Raw genomic sequence first — 12,277 nt, 5'->3', positions numbered from 1 at the left:
CATTGAAAACAAGGCTGAGCCACCATTCATTAAACCAAACTCCTGACCTCAAACTACTCTCTTTGGTAGAAGATCATCACTTTTTTATACCATCACCACCAGTCACTGTGTTTTACATGATCCAAAAAATGCAGTGCCCTGAACAAATGGAAGTGGCTGCGCAGCAGAATGCTGCAGACAAAGGCAGTATCTGAGGACAGACACGACTGCTGCCAGCACTAAGTGGAGTTTCTACAATACTCTTTGGGCTTGAATAAACAAGCTCCCAGCGCCAGATCAGCTTCTCTTTTCTAAGTAAGTTCAAGAAAGACAACGCTCCCCATCCAATACTGTAACAAGAGGCATTCTTACCGATGCTGAGGGAGTGCAGGTACGCAAGACCAGATGTTGTCTGCTGCAGGAGAGTGATGGGTTGCAAGCCATGGTGACTGAAGGCCTTCTGCTCAACGTACTATACATGACAACAGAAAAACAGGAGATAGAGCCACAGACTTGTTTATCATTACCCTCTGCACTAGTAGTAAGTCTGCACCCCTCACACCCCTAAAAAGCAAGCTAGCTGGTAACACGTGGAAAAGACCCTTTCCTTTCTGGCTGAAGGTGACGCTCTCTAAACTGTGATTCAGCACTACAATTCTGTATAGCCCTGTGCTCCAAAAGCAAGAGTTTTCAAAGTCCAGCTGATAGGAGGGGGAGGATGAGTAGAAAGGTGAATTTTCTACAGGTCTGAAAACAACCCTGGTGCAGGAACATGTACTTGTCACAGAGGTGATGGTGGGAGTAACTGGAACATCTCCTGCAGCAGGCACCAGGAAGAGGCTGTCACAAATTCTTACCTCCTGTAAGGTGGCAGCACACAGCTCAATGGCGATGTACTGGAACTGCCGGTCCTTCTCCGTGCAGAAGTAGCGGATCACATTGGGATGCTCATCCGACTCTCGCAGCAGCTGCACTTCACGGTCTGCAAAGCTGAAGCACTCCGGAAGAATCCTTTTCACTGCAACATCACGGTTATCAAACGTCCCCCTGCAGCAGGAAGGAAAGCCACAGCACCCTTTGCACTTTCTGTAGACATGGCAAGCTCAAAGGAAGTGACAACAGATGTTTACAGAGGCACATTACAGCATTTCTCATGCTGGAAACAGATGCGATTGGTCATTAAACATTTCTAAGGGAAGAACAATCTTTTTTGCTCATGAAGAAACACTGCAGGGAAGTATTCCAGACACACAGAAAATACTTTTTTAAAAGTTTCATATTTGTTCCTATTAGATATGTAGGGATATTTTATTTAAAATAAAGACCTAATGCACATAAGACATTTATTGGTCTGTTTAATGCTGAATGCACGTATTGTCTCCTACCGGTAAACAATTGTCCCTTCAGCTCCATGTCCCAATACATCTTTGGGGTTAAATGAGATCTTGCCAACCATCACCCTGTTCGCATCTGCATCTGAACAAAAAAACAAGAAACAGGAATTGGTTTCATATGGGTCAACTCAGGCTTTTACAACTGCACATCCTTCAGGACCAGAATGTAACAATCTTTTGGCTCATATCTAAATTAACAGCACAGATGATCAACACAGATTAAACATCTCCATTTTGGTACTCGCACAGAGCAGGCAAATACTGTGGTGACCAAATGACTAACATCCAGTATCAAACACACTGTACACAGCACCTGACGTAAGGTCTGAAAGACAAATGTCTCAAGACAGTGTAAGAGATGGGTGGTTCTCAGCAGACAAACTCTAGGAAGCTTTACACCTGTCTTGTCAAGTGTAGGAAATGCTGCTGACCATTATGGAAGTGGGTTTACCAGCAGTTCCCCTGATGAGCCTGGAGAGTACCCTGGAAGATCAGGCAGGAAGGCAGGTCCTGCTGCACAATTCTTGATTCCAGTTAATAATAATAGTACATATTTTTGTTTAAATGATGCTCTCTGGAGTGGCTACATCTTATAAAACTGAACTGCCATGGACAATATAATCCCTCAGCTGGTAGTTATGACCTGGGTGTTTAGCTCCTAAAGCAAATAATCCCACTAAAGGTCAGAGCAGGGCGTGGCATGGCACAGCACACCAGCACCCTGTGTACAAGCGGTCAGACTACATGAGACTGCTGGTCCTTTCCAGCTTTCTGTTGTAAGAAGTATCATCACTGTTTTAAGTGTTGTGCTGCAGTGTCATACAGTCTGGGCAATCGGAGACTCACAATAAAAGACACTGGATCAACTTTACCTCCATCTTCTTGCTCAGTGGAGAGGCAGCTCCCAACATCGGATGTGGAGATGTTGGAATAGGCAGAATGGTTTGATGCTCTGGGGGACACATTCGGTGTGCTGGCAGCTGAGCTCTCTGTGCGCCCATTGGAGGTGTCCAAGAAATCTGCTTCTGGGGGCATCTCACTGGGACCACGGAAGGGCAGCGACTGTTGCTGCAAGAGCTGTATCTTCTCTTCCAGCTGATGCTGCCTCTGTTGCTGCTGATGGACACTCTGTAAGAAAGGACCTCAGTCATGTAAGCGAAAGGAAGATTTTACAGTAATGGCACAAGAGGGAATTCTATAGCTATTGAGGTAGCTACATCCAAAAGGTAAGGGGGGAACTTGCTATGACACTATCAGCCAAGCAGACTGGGGAGCTTTCACAGACATGTTTTCAGTCTCATTCTGCATGTCCACTGCAAAGCTGAGAAACTGCACTGCTTGGGAAACGCTGTTACTAGAGTGACTTTAAACCACAGATGAATAAAGGCTTTGATCCAAAAGCCAGAAAACCTGATGGTGGTTCAGGTGAGGAAGAGAGGAGTGAAGCGAAGAGTATTAAGATCATCTTCAGGAAAAGAGTAACACATAAAAATTTGTAGCCTCTGTGGGCAGGGATAAAAAACCCTGCAGTGTGTTGCTTTCTAACTCCTGTGCCATTTCTTGGGCTGTGAAATGTTACTGACTCCCCAAACTCAAAAGCTCATCAAGCTAAATCAGCATTACCATTGGGTAAGTGATGATAAAAGCCACCCAGCCCACAAGCAAGAAGGTGCTGAGGATGATGGTGGCCATGTCTTTTAACATGGAGTCCACAGGAGCCTCTGGCCGAGGGGCAGGCCGAGCAGGTTTCTCCTCAATATCCTTTGGAACATCAGGAGGTATTTCTGTGGATGAACTTTCAACGATATCAATCACCTAAAAGGCAAAGGAAGCACTGTTAGCTCAGTATCTTCATGGGTAATGGAGTATTTACATGCCAGTCTTTCTGTTAAATCATTTTTAATGATTTCTAACCCTACCAAAGTCAAAGTTTTGCATGAGAAAGAAAATAAAGCAGCTGAAAGCTCTAACTGTGAAATAAGGAATGACACGTCATCCTATCAGTTATTCTATGTGCTAAGTGCATGAAATTCCTTCTGAGTCCTTCCCTTCTGCAAAGTCCTTTCTTTCTACTCCTCTATATTCTTCTGCCATCCAGTAAGATGATTATTCTCAACACAAACCTTTTCAATAGTGGCTTTTTCAGAGTCAGCTGGAATCACATTTTCAGGCCTCTTAGGTAAGTTACTTGGGAATTTCTCCAGGATCTTTGTAGGGGCAGATAATGGTGTTTCATGGTGCCCTTTAAATAGAACACATTTGGTGAAATAAAAAGTTGTCCCTTTTTCAGAAAGATATCCTTGATTTCAGCATCTCTGCTGACAAGCATCTGTAAAGTTGATTTACAAACAGCTTGAGAACACCACAGAACAAAAGCTCAAATTAGAACATTTTCCCCTCTGTCCTTCCCAAGCAGACACAAGTATAGTGACCACAATCCTCAAGCACCAGCTGTGGATTTGGTTCCCAGCCATTAGAGGAACACACATTACTCCTCCTAGCTGGCTCACTCAGGCAGTTTTGCTTTGTGATGTGGCCTTGAGGTAAAGATCATGTTCTAGATATGAAATGGTTCTGAAGGGAAGGGGAACCATTAACGAAGAAAGGGATCACAGGAAGAGAAAGGTGGCTGTTAAAGAAACCCTGCTCCTGCCAGAGAGATCCAATGGCATATATCACCCAATTATAAACTTGCGTTACTTAAAACTGAACTCAGTTCTTCATCTTCAAAGCAAAATTGTAAATGCCCTGAAAAGTCAATTCCCAGTTTTGGGATTTGGGACATACAGGACAGGCTGACACTATTAATGTTATCTTCAACCTCTGTGCTTTAACCCTCCGATGTAAAACAGGGATGCAAGACCACCTCATCCATATGATAAGAAGTAAAGTAACATTACGCACAATAAACAAACCCAAAGGAACCAGAATACAACATTTACAGTAGGTAACAAGTTACCTCACTGAAGGAGGGGGCAAGTAAACAATAAACAATGTTTCAGATACTGAGCTAAGCACTCTTCATCCTATGCACTGAATAAAGCTGGGGCCTTGAGAAACAAGAGTATGCAGGGTATACCTGAAGACATTAATTCATATGCAAATGAAGACAAATTAGAAACGATTGCCACAATTCTGTAATTATTGCCTGAGTTCAGGCAGTCATTGTGACTGATTTAAAGCAGCTGAAAACCAGCTCTGAGGTTTGGATTAGAACAGACTGCCAGACAGCAACACAAACCAAGGGGACAGAGGTACCTATTAACAGCCAGTCGTTCCAATAGTGGAGCTTGTTCTTCCCTTTCAGCCTGCCTGAAAACTTCACATCCGTACTGGGGGTGATAACACACTCCCCATTGTCTTCAATTGTGACTCCTTCTGTTTTTGGACCCTCCAGTAAGGGTATGGCGCTGCCACGGGGCTAGAAACAGAGACTGGTGTTACCATTAAGGAAGCACGTTGTCCCTACAATATTCAAATAGGCAACTAAATAAAAAAGGAGGTCAAGATTGGTGGGCACACAAAAATCACTGGCAGCAAAGCCACTCTAAGTACATATTGCCACTGCACCCTTCCTTGGTAACTGCTCCAACAGCCTTGGTCATTAGACCTTCTAAGTTATGTGTTGCCTAGGAGATGAGATTACTCTTTCGTTTGAAAAGTTAAACAGGATCTCTATATCCTACTGGGCAGCCACAGTGTGAGCAAAACAAAACTATGATGCAGTTTCCCTTCTACAGGGAGCTACTTCAGTACAAACCCCCAGCAATTTTAACATGAACCACAACACACCAACAATAACACATGGAAACCTCTGCTCCGCTCCTGCTAGACTTGCCTGGCACAAGTCCTGGTGAGCTGCAGTTACTTCTCTGCATTGCAGCATTTGAAATGATTTCTGAAACATGGGCATGCTTTCCAAGGCCTAATGGTAACTGTTTCATGAAATATTGAATTCTCTATGCATTTCTTGATAGCAATCTGCAATTTAAAACCAAATTTCTCGTAGATGTACAGCCTTCAGTGGTTTATCTTCTATTTTAATCATATTTTATTATGGGAAAGTTGTCCTTTTTTAATATATTTTTAGGTATGTTTCCATTTCAGCAATTTTTCAAAGCCAGGACAGCACTAATTCTGCAAAGGCACTTTTCAGCAGGTGTCAATTCAACTCCTGCAGGTCCCAACTTACCACAACAGTTACTCCTTCATGCACCATCGATGGCGATGCGTACAAGCTTGTGGAGTATTTCCCTACATATAGGGTTGGTCTGTAAAAAAACCCCCAACCAGTAAGTGTTAGAAAGAAGCAGACAAATGGATGTTTTCCCATCTGAGCTAAACCCTCAGCGACACAATCCCACAAAACCAATGCAGCAGTTTTTCAAATCATCAGTGTTTTTAACTTGAAAAGCCTGGATCTGTAAAATTGTTTTACATACTGCTGCACTATGAAGCCATTCTTGTTATTATGACTGCATTATTAGTTCATTATTCACAGCTACTCATTTGATGCAACTCAAGTCCTATTTCTGCATTATTCAATCACTGATGCTTGCCAAAATGCTGTGCACATTTCTTATAACATGAAGGGCTTCACATTATAAAAAACAATTCTGTTCCACATTATAACAAACTGTTCAACAGAGAACATCAACAGAAGTTATGAACATACCTTTTTTATGAACATATTCTAAGTTTATGATGGGTGGGGGTTTTTTGTCTCTGAATTTGGACAGTAAAAGATCAAAATATGATATAAAATAGCAGCTGGAGAACTACTAGAGCTGCTTTTATGTATTCTTTTCACCATTTGAAACTTGTAGAATAATTCTTAACTGCATGTATACAAATAAGGTTTTAATGACAAAGCTCATGCAAATAGACAGTGAGAACAAAAGGAATATTCATGCTCACGTCAGTTTGCTCTTGGTCTCCGTTTCCTTTGGGAAAGGATATTTCCACTTGGTAATGTGTCCAACCTCCCCAGACATGAACGTCAGGTACCGCAGTGTTTCAATCCCTACATTAGTGTGCATAACTTTCCGCAATCCTTCACGTTGCCAGATGTAAAAAGCTACCACAGGAGAAGCGTAATTCTGAATCCACAGCACGTCCCCAGACTCGCTGTCTACGGTCACCACCAGTCCATCTCCATTAGACACAAAGTGGGACATTTCTACAATATACAAATATACAGGAGATTATCTGAATTACTGCAGACATGCAGTGTTGATAATACATAGTCACAGTTCAAGCCTTATGTTAACTATAAGCCCATTTCACTTTGTATTGCGAAAGAATAGCTGATCAGTGACTCAGTCATCAGAATTAGGCTGATAAAAGCGCAGTTGCAATGCAGCAGCATCTCCATACAGTGCAATAGCATTGCAATAGCTTTCTCCAAGTGTGCACCACAGCTAGGTTTGCTTCCTCTCCTGCAAACTCCTTTCACTGTTTTAAAGAGTTGTATCTTCATTGATTCAGTGTACCTCAAGCTACCTAACAGCCCTAGATATTATGGCACGTAAAGGATAAAGCCTGGAAGATGCACATCAACTGCACAAGAATCAACCAGACAGCTTGACCTACTAATTATAGAAAATAGATAAATCAATACTCGTGCCTGCATGTAAACCCCAGAGCCCAATTTGGGTGTCTGTGGAAAGACAGCAATGAAATTCTTACTGTATTTTATGTCTTCATCAGGCAGAGTAGCTGCATAATCAAAATAGGTGGCATTCCATCGCAGCTCCTTCTTCTTGGTGTCATACATTGTGATCGTGTACTCTGTTAAAAAATATACAGTCTGTGAAGCAAAAAAACCTATGAGAGAATAGAATCAATCATCTCCAATCTGAGACACTCTTCAGAACACCACACACCACTTCCTGCTCCCTGCATTTCATCTTCCCAACACATAAACAAACATTTCACAGCTCTTAAAGGCCACAACACCCGATCCACTCATCCTAATCTACAGGAACCTCAGAACAATCCCCTCCAGACAGTTACTGCCCTTGTTACCAGCATTTTGGTTTTACTGCACAGCTTCTTCTGCTGTACTTTGTTTTACTTACACATTTCCAAACCCTGCATTCTAAATTTCAGCATACAATGTTGTGTAACTGAGCCATCACACTTAAAGAACACATTAATACAGAGGTACAAGAACAAGTCTGTAACACCTCCTCTTTTTTACTAGTCAACACCTACATGGTGTGGGTCTGATTTTAACAGTTATCTAGAATGCCACATTTGAAGTTTCAGTGGAAATGCCGGATCTCCATTTTCTTTAAATGGTTTTGATAAAAGCTGTATGTTACAGAGCAAACTTGGGCTCCCAGCTGCTACTGGAATGTGCTGTTAAACAGAATATAAATGCCACTCAGTCAACAAGAATCATGGACCATGCCTACTGAGAAAGTTTAAAAAGATCCAGTATCTTTCTGTGCTATGGAGAGTTCATAATGCTGTGTGCAGCCTAAAACTGTAAATTACAAAGCTTCTTTTAAAAAATAAACTTGAAAACCTGACCTGATCACAAGGTTCTTTATTATGAGCCTGACCTTTAAGTGCAATGACAACACCACATTTTATTCTAAGCTGTAGAATAAAAAAGCGTATGACCTGTTCTGCCAAGATACAGGAGGGATGTTGACGGGCAAAGACTTTCTGCAAATGAGGAAGTCAAGGTTTGCTGTTTCTCCCCAGTCATGAGGTCAATCACATACCAAATATCCTGCTTTTTACCTAGAATCAGAGTTCAAGCCACATTAACATTCAGTTGGAAAAACTGCACTTCCACCAAGCTTCTCACACTTCTCTTTTCTTTCGTAGGCTCAAACTTAGCATGAATAAAGCATTTTTAATAAAACAGTTCTCATAGCCAGGCTCAGTTTCAGCACTTAGCACTACTGGCCAAATCCCAAGTATTGACAAGAAATTCCAAATACAATATTTAGAAAAGTAAGTACTATTGGCCATATTATTTCTTCACACTGATAAACTCTGATAGAGTTCTGAGTGAGATAGCAGAGGAGGAAACTGAAGTGCTAATGCTGAAGGACAGTAAGTAGAAAAAATTAAGAGGGTCTAGACATGGAGTTAGTTAAGGACTGTAACCCTAACATCCCATTCAAGACCACATGAGCCATGGCCTTAAACATTTCTCTGATGCTAAAACATGTATTGTGTTTAGAAGCTTTAAATAAACATTTTTCACTCCTTTACTGTAGAGACACAAAGTGGAGAAGCACAAGTAGGTATTAGCCTTTCAGATTAAAAAAAAAACCCAACCCAATACTAAGTTCATCCTTATCCTTCACACATTTTACTGCTCTGATAAGTAAGAACTGCAAATCCATCTGCAATTAGAATTAGTCAGGACAATAAGCCATAAATTTGTTGCTATTTGTGGTATAATTGAGCTGACTGTATCTCAGATAATGGAAGATGTGTAACTGTATTGCAATGGAATTTCTAATGTAGTTATAATTGTCAGGCAGTCAATCATATTTATAAGCTTAAGATGATTTTAATTAGAAGTCACATTTTGTTGAGAGATAGCATCTTGGGAAACAAAAAAACCACCCTTACAGGCTAACCACTGCTTAGAAAAGCTATTTTGTCCTAAAGGAAAAGTAGCTGGTTTTTGATCTTCAAACAGTAATGGAATTCTGTATTAATCAGATTTTGTCATTAGAAAGGTTCATGAAAAACCATAATTAATACCCAAAATAAAGCTTTTTTCCATGCAGTCTATCTGGGAATCTACATTTTTTAGTTGCTGAACATCTTAAGAGTCTAAGAGAGATAAAATTTGAGCTCACCCATGTACAGGATCCCATCTGAACTGCGACAGGGAGATGCCTGCACCAGCTCTGGGATAGTAAATGGAAGTTTCTAGGGGGAAAAAAGCAAACAACAATCAACCACAATAAAAGCTCATTCACATTGGTGCGATAGTCATCATGTTTGTTCACAGAAAGGGACAGCCAGGATACTTCAGAAATCTCAAGTGACAGGTTTTTATTGTTTGTATTATTGCAGTGCTTGAGAATGCAGAATTTCAGGTCAAGGCCGTGCTTTGCAAACCCAGAGATAAGGGGAGTGGTTCAGTAAATACTAAAATACTTTATTTAAGTTCTTAACAGAAATCAGAGAAGAGAGACTTGTGAGAAGTCAAGTATTTTATCCCAGTATCCCCACAAAGTTATATAAATAAGAGGCAAATGTGAGCTACTATCCATGGGTTACAGGGACTGGTGACTCTTCTGAAAGGGTTCAGCATTTGTGTGTGCTTACTAAATCTTATAAGGACATCTAAAGGTGCCAGCACAGAACATACATATGTTAATCCTGCCTTGTGGCAGATGGGTTTAAAGAATTAAGCATTTGGGTGAAAATGGCACATATTTGTATTATACTGGGTGCACCCTTCCCATGAAATCATGCAGAGATTATCCAGTATTTAGGTAATACTGCAAAACATTCATTTGTCATCATCATTATTTTAGCAAGCTACAGAAAATAATACAAGAGGAAAACACATGAGCAGTGTTGATATTTTCAAGCCAAATTTATGTCCTGATGATCACAAGAAAGGTGGCAACCTTCTACTCTAACGAAGTATGTTTTCACCCTGCAGAAGTGCTAGCAACACAAAACAGGGCACTCTCATTCCAAAAACTTGTATCCTAACACTGGCACAGGCCGGGTTTTGGCTGCTCTGATCAAGCTTTTTCTGATCAAGAAACTGGTACACTTGTATGAAACAGCACAGAAGCCTGAAAAACTTTCCAGTACTGGCAAGAAAGCACCAGGCTCCCTCAGGGGGTATCCATCCTGTCAGTCTGATTGGGGCACTTTTAGAAAAGTTATTATAGAAGACAAAAATATACTTACAGTCAAGCCTTCGTTATTCTTGCCACCAAGTGTGTACAAACTGCCATCATTTGGGTCAGGAAGAAATGCTGGCCTAAGATTTAAGCAGCAATTACAAATGATAAAGTACTGTGCTTTCTCAGAGAACAGGAAAGCACCTATGGGTAGAACTGCTTGCACAGAGAAGTTCATCTGACACTAGATTTTTTACTTTATATTATCCTTTTTTTGACGTTTCATTTATTAACTGTGAAAATGAAACAACGTATCAGTTCTGAAATGAATCAACTGATTACTGATACATTTGAAAATGCAAAGATCCCAACATGGCAGGCAAATACACAGGCAAACAGGGTGAAGGCTTTTAAAAGAGATCTATATGCTTTTAAAATGCCACAGAATTAAAAACAAAGCAAATAAATCAACAAAACCAGCATAAGGCAGGCAAGGAACAGTAAAAGAGTTGCCAGAACCGTGTTAACTTTGAGAAAGCAATCCCCTCTAAATCCCAAACTACAAAAAACACACTTCAAACCCAAACCCCAGCATCAAAAAGAGACCACAAAAAAGAAAGAATGTTATCACTGACTTCAGAGACAAAGGTAAAGCCCCACATTTTCCAGTTAAATGTGAGATTGCTACGCTGGAGGAAGTGCTCTCAAGTAACAGCTAGAGGGTTTCATCTGAAAATTCTGGTAGTGGTAATGGCTGGAGTTTCCTATGCTTTATCACTGTTAGTTTTTTATTTGAAGGAATGAGCACAGATCACTCCCGAGCTGTTTCTGTCATTTTCACAGCTGCTCGGTAAAGACTGTGGCACAGTCGGCACCCTTGATCTCAGAACCTGAGCAAGGGTTTGAGGCAACAGTCTGCAGACAAAATGTTTCTTTTTAGCCCTACAAATAACAGAATTATATATAGCTAATTATATCCTTTCTGTATCTGCACCTTAAACTGACTTTTGTAAAGTATGCAGCTTTTCTAGAACACAGATAGTTTTGGTTCAAATTAAACCAATTTCAAGACATCATGATAATTAATCAAGCTGTAAATAAGATAAAGCAACAGACTCACTCTTCCACGTGTATTGGCACCTGGAGTACAGGATCTGCACAAACAGAAGGGAAAAAAAAAAGTCATAATACTGGCAATTCAATTCCTTGAACCCACCAGATACAGGATTAGGTCAGGCCTGCAACAACTTGCTCATGTTTGAGGATGATGCATGGAGTTTGAACATGGCCATCTCAGCAGCCTCAGCAATCCCCTGTTTGATCATGCAACTGGGTTTATAAAATGGGAAAGTACAAAGCACCTGAGAAGTTTTAAACCTTCTTGAAGTTACTCACTCAATTTTATTCACACTACTCCCCAGCTACCCCTGGGGGGAGGCTTCAAGAAGCCTGTACTGTAGCAGTACTGTATTGTACCTTGAGTGTTCCCCTTCTAACTTGGACAGAGAACTGCCTATACACGTGTTCATAAAAGCTCTAGATTCCAACACATTTGTGTTCAAAAGCATTTTAAGTTTCTGGGAACAAACCAACTAACCAGAGAGGGAGCAGTGCTCTACTCAAGCACTGAACCATACTGCACCTAGCAAACTCACTGCTCAGGGTGCAGACATGTCAAGTTCCTGCTTTACCTATTTTCCTCATCACATGGTTACCCACCACTGCACTGGCCTCTCCCACACTGGCAAAGACTGTGTCAAATACCAGTCTCCCTCCACATCACAGCAACTTTCCTCTAATGCAGGGATCCTGCAGAGCTGAGGGACAGCTGTGGGAAGAAACCCACTGGACACCAGACACAGCCTAATCATGCTGCCTTATACTCAGAGCTTCCTACATAGGGCACCAAAACTGCCAAGATAATTTAGCTGATAGTCCTAGGCACTGACAGTCATAGACGATGGATGGCAAGAATACTTATCTTGAGCAATTTTTCTCCTAATGATGAATTATCACGATTACCACTGTTCACTGCTGTAAGATGGGAATGCTATGCAAGTGCAG

At 41.1% G+C, this 12,277-nt stretch overlaps 1 protein-coding gene across 2 annotated transcripts in view; it reads right to left on the bottom strand.

Annotated features, from left to right (window-relative positions):
* The window catches only part of ERN1 (endoplasmic reticulum to nucleus signaling 1), a 32,377-nt gene that overhangs the window by 2,557 nt on the left and 17,543 nt on the right, over nucleotides 1-12,277 (bottom strand). The window contains exons 3-16 of one of the 2 annotated variants that reach the window (XM_061377073.1): nucleotides 11,334-11,367; nucleotides 10,281-10,353; nucleotides 9,206-9,278; nucleotides 8,004-8,126; nucleotides 7,062-7,163; nucleotides 6,291-6,552; nucleotides 5,566-5,644; nucleotides 4,632-4,794; nucleotides 3,497-3,615; nucleotides 2,997-3,188; nucleotides 2,246-2,501; nucleotides 1,365-1,455; nucleotides 837-1,026; nucleotides 352-451 (exon numbers count right to left, since the gene is read on the bottom strand). In XM_061377073.1, coding sequence (XP_061233057.1) covers nucleotides 352-451; nucleotides 837-1,026; nucleotides 1,365-1,455; nucleotides 2,246-2,501; nucleotides 2,997-3,188; nucleotides 3,497-3,615; nucleotides 4,632-4,794; nucleotides 5,566-5,644; nucleotides 6,291-6,552; nucleotides 7,062-7,163; nucleotides 8,004-8,126; nucleotides 9,206-9,278; nucleotides 10,281-10,353; nucleotides 11,334-11,367 — 1,857 coding nt within the window. Of the gene's footprint in view, nucleotides 1-351; nucleotides 452-836; nucleotides 1,027-1,364; nucleotides 1,456-2,245; nucleotides 2,502-2,996; nucleotides 3,189-3,496; nucleotides 3,616-4,631; nucleotides 4,795-5,565; nucleotides 5,645-6,290; nucleotides 6,553-7,061; nucleotides 7,183-8,003; nucleotides 8,127-9,205; nucleotides 9,279-10,280; nucleotides 10,354-11,333; nucleotides 11,368-12,277 lie in introns of those variants that run through there. The other variant, XM_061377074.1, reaches the window with a different exon arrangement.

The sequence above is a fragment of the Neopsephotus bourkii genome, unplaced genomic scaffold, assembly GCF_033783945.1.
Source record: "Neopsephotus bourkii isolate Nb327-2 ecotype Australia unplaced genomic scaffold, CSIRO-AGI_Nbou_v1 NB_1749, whole genome shotgun sequence".
NCBI lineage: Eukaryota > Metazoa > Chordata > Aves > Psittaciformes > Psittacidae > Neopsephotus > Neopsephotus bourkii.
This window is presented reverse-complemented; position numbering and strand designations above follow the sequence as displayed.